Source organism: Callionymus lyra, chromosome 12 (assembly GCF_982586985.1).
Source record: "Callionymus lyra chromosome 12, fCalLyr1.hap1.1, whole genome shotgun sequence".
NCBI lineage: Eukaryota > Metazoa > Chordata > Actinopteri > Syngnathiformes > Callionymidae > Callionymus > Callionymus lyra.
The window spans coordinates 21,802,805-21,823,793 of record NC_141829.1 but is presented as its reverse complement, the minus strand read 5'-3'; the positions used below and the strand labels follow the sequence as shown (position 1 = coordinate 21,823,793).

At 38.8% G+C, this 20,989-nt stretch overlaps 5 protein-coding genes across 7 annotated transcripts in view; 1 reads left to right on the top strand and 4 right to left on the bottom strand.

Annotated features, from left to right (window-relative positions):
* mgat4a (alpha-1,3-mannosyl-glycoprotein 4-beta-N-acetylglucosaminyltransferase A) overlaps nt 1-892 on the bottom strand; it is a 36,024-nt gene extending 35,132 nt beyond the window's left edge. The window contains exon 1 of one of the 2 annotated variants that reach the window (XM_087804046.1): nt 359-892. In XM_087804046.1, coding sequence (XP_087660172.1) covers nt 359-452 — 94 coding nt within the window. In that variant the 5' untranslated portion in view covers nt 453-892. The remainder of the gene's footprint in view (nt 1-358) is intronic. The other variant, XM_087804047.1, reaches the window with a different exon arrangement.
* Nucleotides 893-2,210: 1,318 nt separating this feature from the next.
* creg2 (cellular repressor of E1A-stimulated genes 2) lies at nt 2,211-4,881 on the bottom strand. Its single transcript, XM_087804013.1, has 4 exons — nt 4,442-4,881; nt 3,344-3,513; nt 2,997-3,110; nt 2,211-2,515 (listed from the first exon to the last, which is right to left on the bottom strand). Exons 1-4 carry the CDS (start codon nt 4,856-4,858, stop codon nt 2,374-2,376), a joined length of 843 nt encoding a protein of 280 aa, XP_087660139.1. The 5' UTR covers nt 4,859-4,881; the 3' UTR covers nt 2,211-2,373.
* Nucleotides 4,882-6,072: 1,191 nt separating this feature from the next.
* Nucleotides 6,073-14,386, bottom strand: cracdla (cracd like a). 2 transcript variants are annotated; one of them, XM_087804026.1, is made up of 10 exons: nt 13,931-14,386; nt 12,663-12,721; nt 12,204-12,345; nt 12,007-12,142; nt 11,779-11,940; nt 10,488-10,718; nt 9,483-10,425; nt 7,466-8,121; nt 6,375-6,474; nt 6,073-6,309 (listed from the first exon to the last, which is right to left on the bottom strand). In XM_087804026.1, the coding sequence occupies exons 2-10, from the start codon at nt 12,709-12,711 to the stop codon at nt 6,143-6,145; spliced, it is 2,586 nt and encodes an 861-aa protein (XP_087660152.1). In that variant the 5' UTR covers nt 12,712-12,721; nt 13,931-14,386; the 3' UTR covers nt 6,073-6,142. The 2 variants fall into 2 exon arrangements, with proteins under 2 accessions (XP_087660152.1, XP_087660153.1); XM_087804027.1 differs by having other exon boundaries at nt 9,483-10,422.
* Nucleotides 14,387-17,324: 2,938 nt separating this feature from the next.
* On the bottom strand, nt 17,325-19,184 carry mitd1 (MIT, microtubule interacting and transport, domain containing 1). The gene is made up of 7 exons (XM_087804112.1): nt 18,951-19,184; nt 18,765-18,866; nt 18,489-18,625; nt 17,920-18,006; nt 17,744-17,856; nt 17,621-17,681; nt 17,325-17,565 (listed from the first exon to the last, which is right to left on the bottom strand). The coding sequence occupies exons 1-7, from the start codon at nt 19,093-19,095 to the stop codon at nt 17,470-17,472; spliced, it is 741 nt and encodes a 246-aa protein (XP_087660238.1). The 5' UTR covers nt 19,096-19,184; the 3' UTR covers nt 17,325-17,469.
* A 231-nt stretch (nt 19,185-19,415) lies between these two features.
* On the top strand, nt 19,416-20,798 carry mrpl30 (mitochondrial ribosomal protein L30). Its single transcript, XM_087804222.1, has 5 exons — nt 19,416-19,651; nt 20,013-20,096; nt 20,235-20,381; nt 20,472-20,545; nt 20,624-20,798. The coding sequence occupies exons 1-5, from the start codon at nt 19,616-19,618 to the stop codon at nt 20,751-20,753; spliced, it is 471 nt and encodes a 156-aa protein (XP_087660348.1). The 5' UTR covers nt 19,416-19,615; the 3' UTR covers nt 20,754-20,798.
* The last annotated feature ends 191 nt before the right edge of the window (nt 20,799-20,989 follow it).

Here is a 20,989-nt window from a genome sequence, read left to right as displayed (position 1 = left end):
CATGTGTTTATTTAGGGGGAAAAACGTTAATGGTTCATTTTATTGGAACAAGTTACTCAACAGCTACACGGTTTATTATTATTTTCTAACCAAGGAAGACCTACAAGACGATCAAGAAGTAATTGATGTCGAAACTAATCGATGAGTAACGTCTCACTTCTAAAAATTGAGTGTCAGCTGCTGGCAGTTGCATAGTTGCTCTTTCTCAGGAGCTGTTTAGCAGGAAATCACAACATAAAACTTTCCTTTTTTTTAGTGTTTCGCCGTAAGTTTCACCAAAACCAGACAGTTTGTTAACAAGGCCTCGAAGTGTTTCACCCTCCGGGGTGCCCCACGGTGCTGTCATTGCTCCACTTACCTTTGTCATTCTGCCACGACGTGTACCAGGACAGGCTGAGGAAAGTGGTGAAGATAAAAATCCCGGTGGCCACAGTTCCATTTCTGAGCCTCATCTCATTTCAGCGCTGCCTTCGTCTCGGCTCGGTCGGTCGGTTTCGGGGGGGACCCCGGTGCTGCCGCCCGCCCGCAAAGGATTCCCTCTCCCTGTCCTTCACCCCGTCTTCAGGAGACGGACGTCGGTCATGTGTCAGACTGGAACACCAACGACGGAATGTTTTGTTTTTTCTTCTCTCCTCTGGATTTAGATGCACGTCCTCCCTGTGACGAGCCCCTCGGTTGACTGTTCGAGAGCTGAGGCTCCTCCTGGAAAAACTCCTGCGGCGATCAGTCACGAGTCGACTGGCTTCACAGGCGTGAGGAAGAAGCCAGCGACGTGTCGATACGACCCATTTTTTTTCACGTGCAGATATCGAGACCCCGGCGGTAAAAACTGCTGCACTCCTCCGGGTGTGCGGGTGAGAGGAGTGACGCTGTTTGTGTGGAAGTGAGCGCGGCTCGCTCCTGAAGGTGGTCCGACTAGCTACGCCTCGAATCACATCGATTCCGCCTCACAGGTTCACACGTAAATATAGAACATTAAAAAATACAAAACAGTCGCGATAAATTATTCTTAACCTAACTCTATTTAAATATGACAATTCACAACAAAATAGCGCGTTTTTTTAGCTAGCTAGACGGCTAAACAACGAAACCAATATTATAAACTACAATACAATTCTATATGATAAACCCTATATAAAAAAAAAACCCACTTTATTTATTAATAATTTATTAATAATAAATTATTAAAATGTAAATGTTTCGTGCACACTTCCATAATAACACCACCTGTCATGTACAATTTCCGGTGTTACCTTTCAAAATAAGACGCCTTGGCGCAGCACTGTTTTTTAACTTCTCGTGCAAAACCTACATGAAAATCGTCATTTACTTTGTTTTTTAGGCGCTGTGCGTCCGAGTTGATGCTCTTCAGCATGATGGTTTTTTTTATTCGAACTTATTTGTATGTAGTATTTTTAATGGAATAAATGTGTTCCATCATACTTTGAATATGTATTTCTAACACATCAAACCACACTATGATTTTACATTATGTCCATTTAAAGTATATGCATTCATATTCATAATCATGTTACCACTGATTTTTTTGTACAACCATTTCAGAAAACTGCTTTTATTTATATAGATTTGGTTGTTCTACATTACATTTATTTAAACTGAATATTGTTTTCACACGAATTTGACATTATATTTTAATTACATTGAATTTTCTACACTGGTTTAATTTTTTCATTTAATGTTTTTTCACTTGACTTTTACACAGTATTTATTAATGCATTGGAAGAAAAAAGAGATAACAGTGCTTCAAATGTTGGTGTTTTTTTCCAAAAGCAATCTGTTTTGGTATTTTCAAAAAGGTTTTTGTACATTCAAAGTCGGATTTTGATCCTTTACAATTCCGTGTTAGAAATTCATATTCAAAAGTCTGATGGCACACATTTACTTCCATATTGCTTCGCTCTATTTAGACTTTGTAATTGTACATTTTTCTTCAACTAACTTGAATCCATCTCCATCATCTCTTAATCTATTCAATTCGACGAGGACCTTGTGCAACTAGGCTGGCTGCCTCTACTCTGAGAAATCCTGCTATCTAGTGGTCACATTCTGTATTGCTCAATGACCTGAACCATTTTTTTTTCAATTAAAAATTGCTGCCATTTGGATCAAAAGGAATTATTTTTATGTATTTACCTTGAAGTAACAACCTCTTTATTGAGCAAACTAGTTTTTAAAAGAAAAAAAGGCAATTAAAATCAAAGTTTTAATCACACACTTTAAAATAAAACAACATGTCAGTAGTTTCAATAGTTCAAAAGCTTCTGTACTGCAAATACATTCAAATGAAATGTTATGATGATATTGTCTGTAAATCAAGCTTCCTCATCGTTCAGGCAGTTTGGTTTGGGTGTTTCAGAATGGTGTGGCCTTGAAGTATTCTTCCAGAGGAACAATAGATGTTCCCCCAGTCCAGTCCTGCAGCCAGACCTGGATCAAATCCAGCTTCATGAAGAACCAGTTGTGTCCCACTGGCCAGTTTGCCATATCAGGATGTCTGCAAATACAGGGAGTGATGGTATTTTATATGAATATTTACAAGAAAATAGTGCGAGAGATACCAGTGTCGTCCAGAAAGGACAACTTGCAAGAAAGTTTCATAGGCTTCTTGCTCAAATTTAACTTAAAAATTGATTGATTAAATAATGTGAACTTCTTTGGAAACAGAAAAACTAAATATTTAAGATAAATCTAAGGTCAAAAATTATGTATTAGTGTCATTTTAGAGTTCATATCATGTTATAAAGTTGAAAAATACAGTTGTCTTTTTTTAATTTCAAGTGTTATCGCACAGTCAAAACACCACAGAAATGCTGAATAACAGTATTAAAATGTATCCTGTAAAAATGGACAGAAACACTCACTCTCACCCCATTTTTCTCTAATCTACAACTATAAAATCAAAGTTAACACATCCCTGCTGTATTGAATTGTTAAAGAGTGACACGTGAACACATCTTTCTTTAACATGGAGGTACCTGGAGAACATTGCTTCTTTTGCAAAAACCACCTCCTCTGGCGACACCTCCATCATCTTTCCGGTGAGAGTCAGTCGAGCACATCGGGGGTCCTCTGGGTCGTACCTCTTTTTCCTGATGATAGATCGACAGTAGAGTGCTCTTAACAGCTATACAGTTGGTCGTAATCACTATACATTATCAAGGCCAAAATAAAAACACACCATCATATATAGAGAAGATTTAAACCTTAAACTGATGGTGGGAGGTAAAGATGATAATCAGGTAATAGAAGAAAAGTATAACTCAAGATAAGTCCAGAAAATAAGTAATTGAGAGACAGTTTTCTCATGTACCAATAGACTCACCTGCAGATTTCCCCTTCAGCCTCTGAGATTGTGAGAGAGGCGAGAGGGTTGCTCTTCAGATCCGCCACGCTGTTGTCCATCGGTGTCACGTAGAAGTAGAGGATCCCAGTGCTGTTCTTCACTGGGCCATCACTGACCGAGAAGATGTTTCCAAAGGGAATTCCTTTGATCTTAAAATCAAGAAAAAGTTGAAATTGTAGTATAATTCCCAGTCTGAAGTTCTGACAACATTGCTATAACAACACAAATGTAAAAAAAACAACATAATGTTCCTTTCTTAAACTGTTATGCTAAGTAAAGGTTAATTGAAAATTGAAAAACTTGTTAGCTTAGCTAGTCGATATCAATGCTTGCTGTAGTCATTGAAAAAGGGCCACAAGAAAAGCGAGCTTAAAAATGCTAATATTGATAGAGATTTAATCTTGTTTGTTGGTAGTGTTAAACATAATGCAAAGCTTTAAACAAAAGACATACAAGCTTTACAAAAAGAAAAAAGGAAAGACATTTTGTTGGGGGAAAAAGGGCCTTATCCATTTTCATCGTTCACAACATAACTAGGAGTACTTATTATACATGAGTAGGATGATCGATTGAGAATCAAACTTCGGTTCTTTAGTGGCACCAACAGAAAATATTTGGTAGTACCAAGTATCAATAGATGTTACATCTTTGGGTATCCAAATATTATAGAAACTTGATATTGTGTGGATTTTCCTGGAGCTTAACTGAACATCAGATTAATATGTCACTTGTTAACAAGTGTTCCTTTGCACTAGAGTTTTTTTTAGGAGCGGAAATTTACCAAAGCTGAAAAGTATAACCAGAGTTTTGTATCATATGTGATGTTGTTAGAACTGATTTTTAAAATTGCTATCAAAAAAAGTATTTCAGGAACCGTTATTAAAGTCAATTATCGGTACCGTTATCAATGCATTTGGAAATGAGACCGGTTTTAATTGTTTATTCCGTAATGTTATATTAGTTTTAACAGTTATGTCAGATGTTATTTTGTTTTTTTAATGCTTATTATTTCATTATTATTTCATGTTTCGTCGAACTTGAAAATGCTTGAAATAGCAACACAACAGTGTGTAGTACCGAGTCTTGTGTGGAGATGGTGGACAGGTGTCCCCAGTCACTGTAGTGGGCGATGTATCTGGCGGTCCTGGCGAGCTCCTGGTGCGGGGGAGGATCTCCGCCCGCTGCCGAGGCCTTGACCTTCTCCAGACGATAAGAGAAGAGACGAGAAGACAGTCGAGTCACGTCGTTGCTCTCCTCCTCCACCAGCTCCCCGGGACTCTCCGCGGTCTCTCGGAGGACGCTCGCCGGGTACGCCTGCTTCCACAGCCCGCCTCCGTCCACCAGCAGCGCGGGGGCGACCTCCTCTGACGAGTCCTCCGCCGCGTCGCTGGAGTCCACGACCCACGACACCGAGCCCCGCAGGGTGTAGGAGGAGGCGTGGAAGAAGATGGAGGCGAAGCCCACCAGGAGGACGAAGCGGTTACATGAGCGCATGTTTGGAAGAATGGCCGCGACTGTTGTTTACATCACGTGTTGAAGCACACGTTGAAACAAGCTGACGTCTTGACGTCACGATTACGCACATCGTGATTGGCTGCTGCGATTAGTAAACAATTTATATACTGTATATATATACAGGTATATTAAAAAATGATTAATGTATATAATATCGTGTGAGAAAAATGTTAAATTGTTAGTAATTAATATGAAGTTTGGGATTAATAGCATAAAATAAATTTCAACTCATAATATCTGAAGGCTAAGCTAATCTTGCATTTATTTTAAAATCTTCTTTACTCTACATTGCAGTTCAAACATTTGGTGAATGGTTTTACTCAGACTATATCTAACTACCTCATGGAGGTAATAGACCAGGGGTGGGCAAACTCGGTCCTCGAGGGCCGCAGGGTGTGCAGGTTTTTGTTCCAACCGATCGAGCATTCACATTTTAACCAATGAGGTTTCAGCTGAAACAAGCAACACCTGACTGTTAATCAACTGATTACACTCCTTAGACACCTGATTGGTCAAAATGTGTCCTCTTGATCGGTTGGAACAAAAACCTGCACACCCTGCGGCCCTCGAGGACCGAGTTTGCCCACCCCTGTAATAGACCATGTCTCATTGTGTGGGAATTTTCCTCTCTTGAGACCTTGACTGCAGCAAGGGTTTGTCTTCGATGACACTTAAAAACATAGCATATAGTGTAGAAGGAATACTTTTAATTAATACAATTATTTAAAAAAAAAAAAAAATACAATAATTTTATTTTAATTATTATTTTAAGTTTGGTTTGTTTTGCTAAGTCTTTCTTGATTCTTTGACTTTTCTCAAATTAAAAATGAAGTAAACAGAACATAACAAGACGAGGAAAAATAATGGAAAGGGTATTTAAATTATACTTGTGATGATGTGGATATTTTCCATTTTCTGTCAAATATGACTCAAAGGTGTATATGTATATTTACATTGACTGCGTAATATGCATTATGTCACTTGCAATATTTCATTTAACACTAGTAAAATATATTTTAAGCACTCCAACAATAGATTAGACACAATAACTGCAGGTTTCATAGAAAAACTCACCTGTTCTTCATTCAAAAATGAAATTTATTGAAGAAGTACATTTTTTAAATTTCACATCCAGCCCTGAAGACAAATCTGGACTGGATTGAAAAGTCTTTAAAATATATTTTGGCATCAAAGATTGTTCAATATGTTCTAATCATAAAACAGTACCATATAAATTAGCAGACAAACAAGCTTCACACAGCTTTAACTCTCCATGCTGTTGTTGCTCCAAGCCATGGACTTCCTCTTTGCTAACTCCATCCAGGAGGGCTGGCCGCCGTCCACTGCTGAAGGTGGCGAGGCCGACGCTACATTCTTACGCAGCCATTTCTCCTCACGAGGCCTTTGTGGAACTTTGCTGGGACTTGACTCTAAAAGGCAAAAACGCACATAATAATCACGAAAAAAAAAAGTTCTCAATATAGAGTCAACTCACCTGCATGCAATCTTTCCTCTGGATTCCATTCTTTGATTTGGATACTTTTGAAATGAACTGGCGACTCATCAGATGCCGATGTTTCTTTTTTTACTTCAACCTGTGTCATAGATAAATAATCACAGTTTTTCATTATTTCGCTGAAGATCTTCTACATAAAACAAACATCATGTTTTCTAGAGATCATATTTTTAAAAGGTGACAAACAAAGTCCACTTTTCACTTCAGAGTTGTGTAAACACACCCAAGACACTCCCTGAAGATATCAGGTCTTATCTTAGAAAGAAATTCCAGGATAGTAAAATTGCGATAGCTTCCGTGGAAGCTGTACTTATTAGTCAATGAGCTTTAGAAAATAAGGAGAAAGAAATATGAACCAGGGAGGATCTGGAAATTGTTATTTAAGTTTATATCGTCTGGTTAACACTTAAATATCACTTCTGAAGTAATAATTGAGTTCTCATACAGGGCAATAACTCTTCCTAAAAAAATAAAGTAAATACATTTTAAGCATGTTTGAAAAGACAAGGAAGAAATAAACAGAAGCAACGGCTTGATGGAAAAATTGGAAAAGAGACTTAAGAAAACAAGGAGAGAAAAAAAGATTAAATGCTTAACTAGAGTTATTATATAGTATATAAATAGTAACAATTCAAAATGGTTGATTGTTATTTATGTAATCTAATATCATGCACATTTTATTAAAAGATTATGGAAAGTAAACCTAGTATTACTCATTGAGAGGAACATGAACAACTTTGATTTTTCTATCAGAGACTCATCTCGCCAGTGTGTTCTAGCTCTGCCCTGGAGCTTCCTCCCAGGTTACCAAAATACCTCTTGAGGGATTGGCCTATCTGGCCACCACCTCAGTCAGTCAGTAACCACTGCAGAACATTTTAAATTAAGATACAATAAATAGGAGTGGAACCCTCGACCTCCTTCCAATTGCGTTTACCAGCCACTGTAAAGTTGTAAAATTAACTGTAGTTTTTCTCTTTTATAAAAGAAGAGTATGTTTTAACGTCCGTCTACTTAGGATGCTTTCATGCTTAAAATATAAGGGTTTTATTCTTAATGGCTCTACATACCGCTTTAGTGAGCACAGACGATCTCCTCTCCAAGAAGGCGGCCCTCTCACTCACAGATCCAGCCCTGCACACCTGCCTCCCCGGTGACCAGGAGCTTTCCTTGTCATGCAGGGAGGAGGGAAGCTCCGGAGACGTGGAAGAGTCTGGCGTGAAACTAGACACCTTAGTCACAAGTGTGGTTGAGGGTTGAAACTGAACGACGGGTCCTCCAGCGGTCCATGTGGTTTGCTGATGTCCTGAAAGAAGTGACTTCGGAGGAGACGGAGAGAAGCTTCCCTCAGATGGTCGTGGATGAGAATGACCCGCAAACGACCAACAAGCTTCCTCAGGAAGGGAGCGAGATGTAGTCGAGGGTGAATCCTTGGAGGTCTTTGATGGACTTATGTCTAATGGAGAATTCTTCTGGGGCTGAACTCTGATGTACTGTGTCTCTGATGGTGTCTGACTTGAAGACTGGTTTGAAGGAACTTCTCTCGGGAATCTGCTGGTGAACAGGCTTTTTGCCTTTACCATGGTGAGACTCATCCAGGACGCTTCAGGTGCAGCGGGTTTGGGACTCTCTGCAACGCTTGTTTGGACTCCTGTGGGCATCAAGGGGGCAGCCGGGGATGCTGGAGGGAGTTCGACAGGAAAGGCGATTCCATAGAGAGGTGGATCTGCGATGAGAAATCAGATCATTTAGACTTCGTTTGACTGCATTTATTTTGACTTGAGTTTTTGTCCCTCAGTGGTTGCCATGGTGAGTACCTAAGCGCTATATAAATAAATATTACTTACTTACTTACTTACTAAAAAATACCCAGACTTGGACCAAAGTGAGGCATAGTGGCCAAATGCGGCTCTTTTCCTGTAAAAATGTGTCACTAAAAATGTAGAAACAGGTCTGCCAGTTACCTATTTTTTCTTTCCTTCTTTTCTTGAACTCTCCATACAAAAGGTTGTTTAAGTTTTCAAGTATCACCTTAAAAGTGTCTTGTGTCTACTGACTCCTTTAAGAAACATCTTAAGACTTTGTTTCTATTTGTTCAGGCTTTTCCTTGATTTTCTGGAACTCCTGTTGTGTTATCAGTTTTATCTTGATCTTTAAAATATATACTTTATTGAGTATTGTTTTGATTGTTTAAGCGCTTTGTGACCCTGATCTGGAAAAGCGCTATACAAATAAAAATTACTTCCTTACTTACTTGGCTCTCGCGATATTTACCCGGAGTGTTTCCTACATGTGTAGCATGTTAGCCTTTTAGCTGAGCTACGAACAACAAGCTTCAATTAAATACTTGTTGTTTTATTCGGAACAGTTTCCCTTGTCAAGGCTTCATTACCAGATGGATGTTACAGACGAGCAGTATGGAGGTACTTGGATGTTTTTAGTGTGTCTTTTTGGACGAAGAAAAGTGAGCCTTGCTTGGGACTGTCAAGTGGACTAACATTTCTGCCTGTAACGCCAAAAATAGACGGATTACTCTGAACATAATCCCAACCCTTAGTTTAAACCAAAGTTTCGAATTATGGGTGAACTATCACTTTAATACCAAGAAGGTTATATTATTTTGGCATTCAATGATCTGAGAGCAAAATAAAAGATTAACAAACTTTAATGAAATATTTAGAAAATGTTGAAAACAAAGGCAAACAGGAAGTAAAATGTTGGGGTTGTTTGAATCTGATGACTCCTCATTATTTTAACCTGAAGTGGAACAGAAGGTCTCTACTTCTACCTGCCACCCCCATTACAAACATTTTAAAAAGGATAATTTCATTTCATAATAAATAAAATATTAAATTCAAATAAATGTAGAGCAATAATATTGGGCTCAAATATGAGCTGCTTGAGAGTGAGTTATTATTTTAATATTAATGTTTATTTTCTCTATTTACATATTGTAGATATTTCCAGATGAATTCACCACATAAAACCAAATGTTTTCAGATTTTTCCTTTGATATATTTGTTTCTCTGCTATCTTCACCTTTGACTCTCTAAGTATAAAACATTTTAACAAGTTGAGAGTCCTCACCTGCAGTTTTGATGTCATCATAGTTGGGTCGTCTATTTGTCTCATTTGTCTCGCTATCCTCCTTGTCTTGCTTTTTCTCCTCCTCAGGCGCTTCTGCCGTTTGTCGAGCGGAATAGTTCGACCAAAGTCTCACGGAATGATTTGTCGAACGCAGCTTGAACCCATACACGTTCCTTCCATCCTTCTCCTGTTGTTCATTTTTCTCTTCTGATGCCCTCTCCATCTTCTCCTGACTCCTCTCCTCAACCTCAACCTGTGAAACGACTACATCCATGGATAGTTTTCTAGATGCTGGTTCCATCGTCTTCAGACCACTTCTCTTCTCCAACGGAACTTCTTGGACTTTGTGGACAGCTTCATCTGGCTCAGCTTTTCCTAGTCGACCTCTGGTGGATAGATCATCATTGTCCCTCATCATTACCCTTGTTTCTTCTGCCTTCTGTCTCGGTCCAAACACTCCTGCAAAACTTCCAGATCTGGGTCTTTCTGCACCTCTAACACCAGAGAAGCGAGATGAACCAGACACTGAAAAGTTTCTCTGCACTCCTCTTTCTTCTAGTTCCCCTTGTCGGCTTGAATGTGAAAATCCCATCTGTTCGGATAAAACCTCCTTTGTATCTGCCACCTCTGGCTTCCTTTGTATTTTCCTCTTGTCATCTTTGTACAGTTTTTCCAAATCCTTGATCATTTCTGAGGATATAAAAGAGGAATGTGGTCGTCCTTCCCTGTGAGACTTCACTCTGACGGGTGATGACGAAAATGTTCTCCCAGAAACCGCATGATTCTTTTGGGTAAGACTGGTACGAGACATGTCAGGTACTTTCCCCTCTAACTCCACTGGTTTGACACGATCTGCTGCTTTTTTGTTCCCTGCATTATCTGTGAGAATCTGCATCTTTTCTGCGAAGCTCTCATCGACTGAAAAGGTTTGAGACTCCGGCTGCTAAAAAAAAAAGAGGTGGTGAGTCAGAGAAGTCAAAGGTTGAGATTATATACGTCACTCACTGCCGGCTGTCTCTTCTTCAGGCTGGGTCTCTGGTTTTTGGGCTTCACTGAGATTCGGTGTCGAGCTGCAGCGGTGTCGAGACATCGAGAGGTCGGCGGTGGAAAACGAAGGTCCGCGCTGGTCTCTGAAGCAGACACTGCATTGAACTGAGCTTTGGATAGAGGCACTGTTTTGAAAGATGCTGGTCTGTAGACGGGTGAGAGTGGACGATAGCAGGGCGGAGATATGCTCTGAAAAATAAGAACCACAATAAGGCACACTTGCTTATTCAGCAATATCTATATCAAGTTAATACTTAATTGATTTTATAATGACATAACTCTTTCCCATCAAGGTGCTTGGCAAGCATGTGACTTGAAGCTGAGTTTGTGAAAAGTATAATACATGTTTCAATGTAATTTTAACTGTAAATCTACACCATTCAGTCCTGGACAATCTTTTCATGTACGGAACATTCCACGAAGAATATGTGAAGAAGTACTTAGCAAAGTTATGTCTTGTTATCTTTAGGCTTTTATTTTGTGTTTTTCCCTCTTTGTTGGTAAATGACGCCGGGCTGAGGCCGTCAGCAGCCTCACAGCTGCTACATAAAATCCCTGGTTCCAATCCGCAGTGTCCTAATTTCTTTACCGGTAATATCAGCATCCTTCAATTTTTCTTCCAGTTGCTGTTGAGCTTTTCAAAATCTATTCCATTCGTGTGATTCAGTGAGTTATCACTAATGGCAGATTACATCACTTAAACACTTGCTGGAGCCAAGGTCTCAAGCAGGTAGGTCCCAAGACACACAGAGACAAGATGCTCTTTTTGGTTGTTAGATGTAGTTTGTTAAATGTAAGCCCCTCTAAAGGTAACTTTTTACATTAATAGAATTTTGAAGTGTGATTGATAACTAGCTAGCTTAGCTAGTCGAGAACAGTGATAGCTGCAGTCATTCTGAATGGAAATTCACCACCTTTTATTTTTGTTAACTTTAGGGTTGTAAAAAATGATACCTGGGTAAAATATTGAAAGGGATTTGTGCCTCCAGTAGTAAAAAGTCGACCTATGGAAGATCATATATTTCATAAATGATGTGATTTTATTATACGAGGCACATTTTTAATTATTTATGTGTTCAAAAGACCTGGTTTTATTTGTGATTTAAAATGAGTCTTTGACCTTGAAATTTGTGACCTTGGGATATTTCGCTATGTATGATTTTCAGTCATATAAGGAATTGGTATTGCCAAGATAAAAGTGCCAGATATAGTACAATGATGCAAAGAAGTTAAGAGATAAAAAAAAAACCTTGATTGGTGATGCCTGAGAGTCGATGGCCGTCTCTGATACCCTCACTGGACTGTGATGATGTCGTAGATCTTCTGATCTGCTTCCTGAGTCTTCATGGCGTCTGATTGGCACGACCAGCGGTGGAGGCCCGAGGTGAAGCTTCTGCTGCTGCAGCTTCATCTATCAGAGAGGAGAGTCGAGTTAGGAACTGGTGCTGATGTACGATCCTGGAGTCACACGTGTCACCTGTAGAGCTTTTATTTTGCCGTGGACATTCTCCTGGGACAAAACCCTGACTGGATCTTCATCGACTGAATCCTCGTCGGCAAGAAAGATGCTGTCGTGAGACAACGCCCTGGACCCCATGATGCCCTCGGATCCCCTTCACAGACAAGATCCATTAAGTAAACATCTACCAGCAGCTGCTGAAACACCAGACTCACAAATCTTCTTGTGACCCGACGTCTTTGTTAGCGGTGATGTCACGGGCTGACTGGCTGAGTTTACGGTTCGATTCTTCATCTGCCCTCTTGCTCCTCCAGAGGAGACGAGTTTTCAGGGACGTCATTCTGGACTTTTTGTGACCTGGAAGACAAGAAGTTAAGAAGAGAAATTCCGAGGTGTTCCCAGTTCAACTAAGCAACTGACTAGGGTCTGTCCCGGGACCTCCTCCTATTATAATCCAGGAGGTGTCGGGAGTAGATGTCTAATCTTAATTGGGTTCTGTGAATGTTAAGGTGCAGTGGCTCTACTCTGAGCCTCCCCCAGATGACTGAGCTTCACAGCAGAGCCATGAAAACTCCATAATGTAACTTTTAAGTTTAAAGTTTAGAGTTTGGATCACGTTAAAAAAATGTTCACATCCATTTTTGTTTACTATCAAAATAAACACTTAGACTCACCTGGATTGTCCTGTGTGCCATCCTCCACATCTCCAGACCAACACTCCATCTGGTTGGGCCTTAAAAAGTGAAAATTGAGACAGAATAATTACACACTTCAAAATTGAACTTCCATACATATTTACATTTTTTTGTTAAGCATAAGGAATATATTATTGTTCAATTTGATTAAATACTTATGATGTATTTTTTTCTATATAGTGACATTTTGTTTTTTTTGAGCTGTATGAATAAATAACAAATGCTTATACGTTTCTGCAATATATCAACATGTTTTTCACTGTGTTGTAATATTTTAAAGCAATTAAACTCATATTAATTTGAATATAAAAACTTGTCTCTGATTAGGTTTACTCTGGGATCTCCGTTCTCCTCCCACCATTCAAAAATCATAGAGCGGTAAATCATTCTATTGTCTATTTGTCTCTGTGTGTCTGCTGATCTGTTCATGGTGTCCCCTGCATATCGCCCTCAACAGCTGGTATAGGCTCCAGCCCCCTGCAACTCTGATGAAGGCATATACGGTAGAAAATAAATGATTTCAAGGAATCAATCATTTCAATTCAATAGACAAGACGACGTAGCTGTTCGTCCTCACTTCAAGTTCCTCTTTTATTTTGACTTTTTCTTTAAACCAGCTTATCTAAGTTACACTTGGTGAGTTATTGCTGTGAGGAAACATGTTCTCAAGAGGCACATGGGCGTCATGGAGACTCTTGACTTGAAGGCCAAAGGTTCACTGGCATTATAACTACATAGAAACAGTTTAGTGTTTCTCAATGAGGCGTTGAATATTGTTACTATACAGAGTCGTTTTTCAATAAATCTCTTTGAAGTGGATTAATCATGGAAAGCGAGCACATATGTGGCTGAAGGCTTCACTGACTCACCGGGCTGTTACTGAGTGTGAGATGTGTTTGACTATTAACTTTTGTCACTCAGGGGGCAGTTCTGTTTAAGAAACGCACAGTCAGCTCCTTCTCTGTGCAGTTAGCCGTCGTCACTGTGCAACTGTTGTCAACAAGGTGAGCATATTTACGACCAGGTATCAGATAAGATGCGTCAGGGAAGCATGCAAAGTCCACTCAGAGCCTAACGCTTAAAATATTAAAACATTTGCCAAAAAAAGAGCCTCAAGAGGAAGAGGATCATCTTTAGGATATGAAACAATCCAGATGGAGACTCTTGTGAAACACCAGCATAACTGTATAACAAACAGCATAATAATAAGACATGTTCAATAAGTAATAAGAACAAAAATGTCTCACTTTGTTTTTGCCGTCGCCTCAGCCTCTCCTGCTTGTCCTCCTTTTCCACACTCGTCGTCCTCCCTGAGGCTCCAGATGTTGTGGTGCCCACACCTGCCGACGAGGCTGAGAGAAGATGAGGCGGAGAAGAGAAGGTCACTCCATGACGGGACGAGTGAATGACCGAGACAAGAAGAGTGGAGCAGGAGAGAGGGAGAGAGGGGAGTGGAGAAGAGAGAGAGAGGGAGAGATGTGAGACTATTACATTAGTGGCACACTGAGGCCCTCTGCGCTAAGCTCCTTATAAAACGCTAACCTGATTTTAGGCACAGAAATGAGAGTAGAGGGAAAAAAAATAAAGCTCCAGTTGGAAAGAGGACAGACATGGAGGAATTAAGGACTGTTTACACTCCACACCAGGTTGCCTCCAACATCCCATAATTACAGAGAGAAGACTGTGTGTCGCACACTTGGCAATGTGTGTGTTAAAACTGGTTACACCAGACCTGGTCTTTGTGCGGTGGACAGTCGGGTTCCGTCCTTTGTTTGGAGGTGAATGAAGAATGATCAAATTGAAGAGTCAACAAGGAAAACTGTATGATACATTTCTACTTATTATGTAAGTTAATATTATATTTCATTTATTTACCCTAGAATATTCTTGTCAAAATTAAATCTAATTTTTCAGAGATTTATGCAAAATAAATTGAAGGAAATACCATTGTCCTCAACTTTATTAATATCACTGTGTTCCACTACTTAAACATGTTGGTATAAAATAGATTTGAAAAGGACTCATAGAGCGCAGATCTTCTTCAGGCTTTCTCACTTACGCCTGGTATTTATTTTTCAATCGTATCACCCTACATTTATTGTATTTATATAATTAACCCATTAAACCAAGGTTGTCAAACTCCATCATAAATATCAGTCTATGTTGCGGGCCCAACAATATGTTATATGTACCAAACTGTCTTTAATAGGAAGTATGATTCTGATTGCCTTAGTGTCTTTATATTCTTCTTCACCAAACACTAGCATCAAATACCATTTACTCTAATTGTTGATATTTATCATTGTTGTTCCTTATCTCACCTTTATATGTCACACTATCAACATCATCATTAACTAAATAAAAAATATATATTATTTGAGCTAACAATACGGCATAAAATGATTTATAACTATAATTGTATTAAAGTTGTTATTTTTTTTAATTATCAGACACGTGTTTGTTTTTGGTAAGGATGTAACTTTCTGAAGAAAGACAATGTTGGTCTTTTATTCAAGCACCAGTGAAGCTCGACAACCAAAGACTGATCTGAGTCTCATAATTATAAAAACAAATGTATGAATAAAAATAAAGAACAGCTGATTTTTAAATGGAAAAAAGGCAAATGTAAATTCATATTTCCACTTTTATTTCAGCCTATTATACCTCATTTATTTCTTAAAACATGACGCTACTATCATCACATACCTGAAGGCCAAAGGCCTTATTGACCCTATAAATACTCTAAATAAATACTCTTTACACTAGAATTATTGAGCAATAATTATAAATGATTTTAATTAGACCGCATAATCCCCTTAGCACACTCAATACCAAAGGTTTATTTAAAAAGCTGCTGTGCTAGTATCTTAGCTTAAGGCGCTCTGTCATCTGCTATAGACTCCACCTCCATGTTGACTTTTAGAGACTCGTAATAAGATAGGTGTCAGCTAATAGCTACGCTCTAAACCACATGATAAAACAGAATCAAGTAGTGAAAAAAGGACAAACAAACGATTGGCAAAGATAAACGGGTTCATATGCATGGTGGTTGGAAGGGTCGGCTACGATCAATATCTTTGGTTCTGCTTCTGTGTTAGAAATAAACACATATTTTTAAGTCAACTGAGCAAAAAGTCAGATTTTAAATGTAATCCTGAGAATCAGCAGAGGTTGGCATGTCCACTCACTGGGTGACTGGAAGTTGAACCTTTGCATGTATTTGCTCAAGAGCACCACTGATGAGGCTCCTCATTACACTAATCCTCATCCTCTATTCCAGCGTATAAATCCAGCTGGTAACATCTGGTGAACATGCAGCGAACAGCATACAGACCAGCATGACATAAGAGTCTGGACATTGGTTTTAGTTAATAACTCCATTCATGGATTTATGCTCTTTAATCTGCACATAAGGGAAACTAGTGGCATGCGAGAGAATCTCAGATGATTACCAGATTACAGCTTGGATGTCACGCTGAGAGAGCGATGTGCTAATGTCCAGACATATAGGGCTGGAGCGTCTCCAACTTGTCTCTCCGCCCTCAGTTTATTTTGTGTATTCCCGATGGATTATAATTCTTCAGATGATGAGAACTGCATATCGAGATTAAGGCCGATGAATAATCCGATCACATGGCTGTGTGAACTCGTGTGAGTTTGAGTTTCATGCCAGCGATGAAATTTTATTTTCAGATCTTTGATTAGAGTTTTTTGAGTCAAAAACCTTTCTAAATTTAAGCCAAAAAAAAGTATTTTAGGAAATAAAAAGAAGGAAAACATTTGGCAGGAAGTGTTTTGATGGTAACCATCCAAGTTATTGAATCTAGAAATTAACTCTAAGAGAAAAATCTTAATCCGAGTCCAAATACTTCCACTGTTTTTTGCACAAAATTAATTTTATTTTGTTTTTTAACAGAAAGTTAAATATTTAAAAAATGGCGGGAGTTAAAGAGGAAGTATTTCAACCATATAGACCTGAGAGATTTTAACATATTTGATCACAATATATTGTACAAGTATGTATACAAAAGTGTGTAGTTGTGTTTTTTACTTTATCCCCTTTTCACTAAAAGCTTGTTTCTTTACTTTTAAATTATAATTTCTTTCTATTTTCCATCTTCACGTCACTTTTAACAGCTGTCTTAAAGCTGAGCAATCAGAGAAGTTGTGGTGTCAGAGATGTTGCGTTCAGGCGCATCAAGAAACGCAAGACATCCTCGCCCTGACTTTGCATTTCAGAAAACAAAACAAGCATTCATTACATTGCTTCTCCACACAGGTTTTAATCATAATATAAAACAGAATTTCATTAGGTATCTTCTGTCAGGCGTTTGAGGATTTTTTTTTTTTACTTTCATTCTGCTAGAGAAAACCTTGTTATTAAGGCCCGGTGAAAATAACAGAACTATAATATAAAACAACAAATAAAATGAAAATTCAATTTTTTTTATAAAAAGTAATGAGCTATAGAGTTGATAGACAATATCACACTTTTATATATTTTGCAGTATCAGTTTTAACTTAATCTCTTATAACCTTTTTTGGATCTTACAACCAGCATTTCTTCAATGCTGTTCTGCAGTGGCCAGTAGGAAGTGAATGTCTTGAGAAATTCAGAAACATAAACAGACTGGATTATAAAATAAAGATTCTTTAATAAATGTTTTGTAACATCAGAGGTTGAATTAAAAAAACATAGCAAGTAACACACCCGTATTAATCATTTTTAAGATGTTAAGTGACGAGATAAAAATCTTAGTTATTAAATATATATCAAGGGTTCATCTCAGAGTGTTTTTGTGTGTTTAGTGTGAAATATGTCGACGGTCGTCTCCTGGCACTGTCTGAGGTCGTAGTCGCAGTATCCAACAGAGAATCTGCCCTGTGACAGAGAATTTTGTCGTCAAAGAGAAGTTTGAAATGAAAAACAGACTCACTTTAGGTCTTTGGAAGTAATCCAGCCCTCGACCTATCTTGATAATCCAGCCGTTGTTGAACCTGATGAACACACATGAAACTCAACAGGGAGCTGAAGTCGTTTGTGCTGCAGACGACTCTACCTGATCTCCCGGTCGTGGATGGTGGAGGAAAACTGAAGCTCCAGAGTCACTCCGTGACTTCGGAGACTTTCTTTGACTTCAGACAGAGCGCTGGTCTGCTGTTTGCTGTCTGTCTGCAGGAGTGACAGAAAGAACTGGGTCAGAGTTTGTTGTGGATATTTGGCTTCTTCACCTACTTCATCCTGTGAGGTGAGCAAATGGATATTCTTCACTTTGCAGGAGGCTTTCAGCAGCATCTCACAAAATCGAAGGAAGTTGTACAACTGCAGCAGAAACAAGTGTTATTGTTACTGGGCATAAAAGAGCAATGAATAGAAGGTACAGAAACTATAATAAACAGGACACTTAAAAAAATCAAAAGATAACATAATGAATGATAAAACAAATATAAAAGTATGACAGAAACAATGTATCAAGTATCTTAACACAAAAAAAGAAATGGAAAAAGTGGCATTCATTCATTGCCCTCAATGTGAATTAGATCCATCTGTATTTCATATTACAACTAACTCACAATGTCAATCATAACTATGTTTTTATTCACATATTACCCGATGTCGCTGTGACAACCTGTACATTTGTTATTCACCTGGTTTAACTCCAGGACTATGAGTACATTTGGGTTTTTAATACCTGCCTGTGAGTGAAACAACCGTCTTTCTGGCCACATACAATTTTGAGGAGGACAGGATTAGGTACCCAGACATTGAGTTGAGTCCAGTCCTTAAAAAGGAAAAGAACACACCTGATGCGTGTGTCTGATATAAGGATCTTCCACCCAGATCTCCGTCAGATTGCTGCTGATGTAAGGTTTGAATAAAACCTCGTAGCTGTATCCAGTAGCGTCCTCTGCTATTTTGATCTGCTCGTGGTACTTGCCGTCTGAAAAGACAATACAAAGAAAAATAAGTTAGACAGATCCTCCGGTCTAAACCGCTTTATACCAAGTGGGCGAACACAACTTTTAAAATAAAGACAATACATATGTACATCATAGATTTAGAAACAGTCCTAGAAGTACCTTCTTTCAACCGGTTGACGTGGATCTTTATCTGCTCAGCTCTGTCCATATATTGTTTGATCTTGTCTCTGTAATGCCCCTTCTTTGACTCATCTGTCACGGCTATAAAGAGAGAAACACAACCAATGTAATTATTTATTTATTGTCATGAAACTTTTCTATCGATGTGAACTATTGAAGCTGGACCTTTCAAGACGTCCATGAGGAGCTGGATCCCTTCCTGGTAGCAGACTAGAGACTCCTGCAGGCGGCCACTCTGGTCCAGCTCCACCGCCCTCTTCAGCACCGACACGGCCGAGGTCTCTATTCCCGACACGAGATTCATTTTCATTGAACAAAAAAACAACAACAACAAAACAAACAAGGAAAGAAAAGTAAGTGACAAGTGGCTGAGTGAATGACCGCCTCTTTCACTTTGGACTGTGATGGTGCGCAACAAAAATAAGTCCCACGGGAAACACGATGAAACTGCAATAAGTGAGGAAACATCGCTATTATTATGCAGTTGTTATATAAGTAACCGCAGTCGTGTTTAACAAACCTCACAAAACTGATGTAACATCTGCAAAATATATATATATTTGAAAAAGTAAAACCCAGGAACCTTTGTCAAATTATCTTGTTTCACTGTGGAATCACTACAAACGCTTCCGGTGTTGACTTCCACCAAAGACATGAGTGCAGAGTAATTTTGCTTTATACTTGAACTTAAAGCGCGTTTTGGGGCCTGCGAATGGCCACAATATAGTATAAACAACACTCTTGGTGTAAGATACGTTTTGTATAGTGATTTATTTATTGAAAATCAATTTTGGCGTTTTGTGCGGTAACCTTGGAGCTTCGTCAGAACCATGTCTGGTCTGTGTCGCTCCCTGCAGTCTCTGAGGGTGAGTTTGACTTCTATTTCTGAAAAATAAATACATTCGTATTTAAGTCAAATACAGGAAACGTTGATCACATGCATTTGGTAAGGATGCTAAAAGAGTGACACCGTCCCCGTATTTTTTTTTCGCGATATAGATTATATATTGATGTCATCGATAGAAACAGGTGCGATTTCGATTTTTACTTTTAAAAGCGAAATTTGTGTGACTATCGACTAACTGATCTATAAAGTGTTGCTTTAACCCCTAACACAAGTTTAAATAACTGAGGATTATTTACAGGCTGTTCTTTTTTAAACGAAGAACATCTTGTGCAAATTCCAAGCCAGGACTAAACTAATGTTATTTTAATGTTCTTTTACAGATTTTATCCGAAGAAGCAATTTCTCGATGCATGTGGTTTGTTCCCAAACGTACTAAGTTTCACAGATCAAGAATACCTAAAGAGGTGAGTGCTGCAATGGCTTCATGGTCTGTTGACATTAAAAACAAAGTTGTACTGATCAAACAGATCCACTTGTCAATCTTATTATTAATATTACATTTGGTTTATAAAGTGTTTTAAAGTCTATTTCTGTACCTGCAGCTGTTTGCTCGGAGGGCAACGGAGCATGACAGGTTCGGTGGCGACCCGGAAGAGCCACATAAACTCCACATAGTAACACGAGTGAAAAGTGTGAAAGGACGGCCGTACTGGGAGAAAGACATGATGAAAAGCCTCGGCCTCGTCAAGGTAGTTGTTTCGCTCATCGCAGGAAAAAATGGTGTCTTCTTTACAATGACATCATGAAGATAGAAACTAAGCCTACATTTTCTTCTGCAGCATCATTACCCTGTCATCCACAAAAATACAGAGTCTGTCAACAATCAGCTCAAGTATGTAAAACACCTTATCAGGTAAGTGTCTGCTCTTGTCAAAGGATTCTTGCAACACAAGTGTATTTTTAGATTGATCCGGTCTGATTTCTCATCCAGGATTGAGCCGCTAAAGACTCCTTATGGTCTCCCTTCTGAGCAGGACATGGCCGACTCTTTCATCAACAGCAAAGGAGAGTTAGTAGTTAGACACCTCCTGAAGCCTGTGGAAACCAAAGCTATAGAGTGATAGAAGCACCATGATCTTGTGTATTAAAGCTGATGATGAGCGAAAGTTTGTCTTTTTATTTTTGAAAAAAATGGTCCAAACCTCTGGCACATGACTCGTGTTGCATGTTGCACTGATGGATACTTTGTGATTCCCCGGAGGAGAAATGATTTCGTCCATCGGTAAAAATCCACCCATCAATAAGCATCCCTAAATACGCAAAAAGACAATTCAAATAGTAGCCAATAAAAAGTGTA

Bases quoted from the DNA above. Each gene is read 5' to 3' on its own strand.
- creg2 (XM_087804013.1), bottom strand. From the start codon at position 4,858: ATGCGCTCATGTAACCGCTTCGTCCTCCTGGTGGGCTTCGCCTCCATC. The intron at 3,111-3,343 runs GTGAGTCTATTG...ATCTATCATCAG, and splicing joins GCTGAAGGGGAAATCTGCAG to GAAAAAGAGGTACGACCCAG. The intron at 2,516-2,996 runs GTACCTCCATGT...CTGTATTTGCAG, and splicing joins AAAGAAGCAATGTTCTCCAG to ACATCCTGATATGGCAAACT.
- cracdla (XM_087804026.1), bottom strand. From the start codon at position 12,711: ATGGAGTGTTGGTCTGGAGATGTGGAGGATGGCACACAGGACAATCCA. The intron at 6,475-7,465 runs GTATGTAGAGCC...TCTATGACACAG, and splicing joins CGTCTGTGCTCACTAAAGCG to GTTGAAGTAAAAAAAGAAAC. The intron at 6,310-6,374 runs GTGAGTTGACTC...TTTGCCTTTTAG, and splicing joins AGAGGAAAGATTGCATGCAG to AGTCAAGTCCCAGCAAAGTT.
- mitd1 (XM_087804112.1), bottom strand. From the start codon at position 19,095: ATGAAAATGAATCTCGTGTCGGGAATAGAGACCTCGGCCGTGTCGGTG. The intron at 18,007-18,488 runs GTGTGTTCTTTT...TTTCTGCTGCAG, and splicing joins ATATCAGACACACGCATCAG to TTGTACAACTTCCTTCGATT. The intron at 17,566-17,620 runs GTGAGTCTGTTT...TCTCTGTCACAG, and splicing joins ATTACTTCCAAAGACCTAAA to GGCAGATTCTCTGTTGGATA.
- mrpl30 (XM_087804222.1), top strand. From the start codon at position 19,616: ATGTCTGGTCTGTGTCGCTCCCTGCAGTCTCTGAGG. The intron at 20,097-20,234 runs GTGAGTGCTGCA...CTGTACCTGCAG, and splicing joins GATCAAGAATACCTAAAGAG to CTGTTTGCTCGGAGGGCAAC. The intron at 20,546-20,623 runs GTAAGTGTCTGC...TTTCTCATCCAG, and splicing joins TATGTAAAACACCTTATCAG to GATTGAGCCGCTAAAGACTC.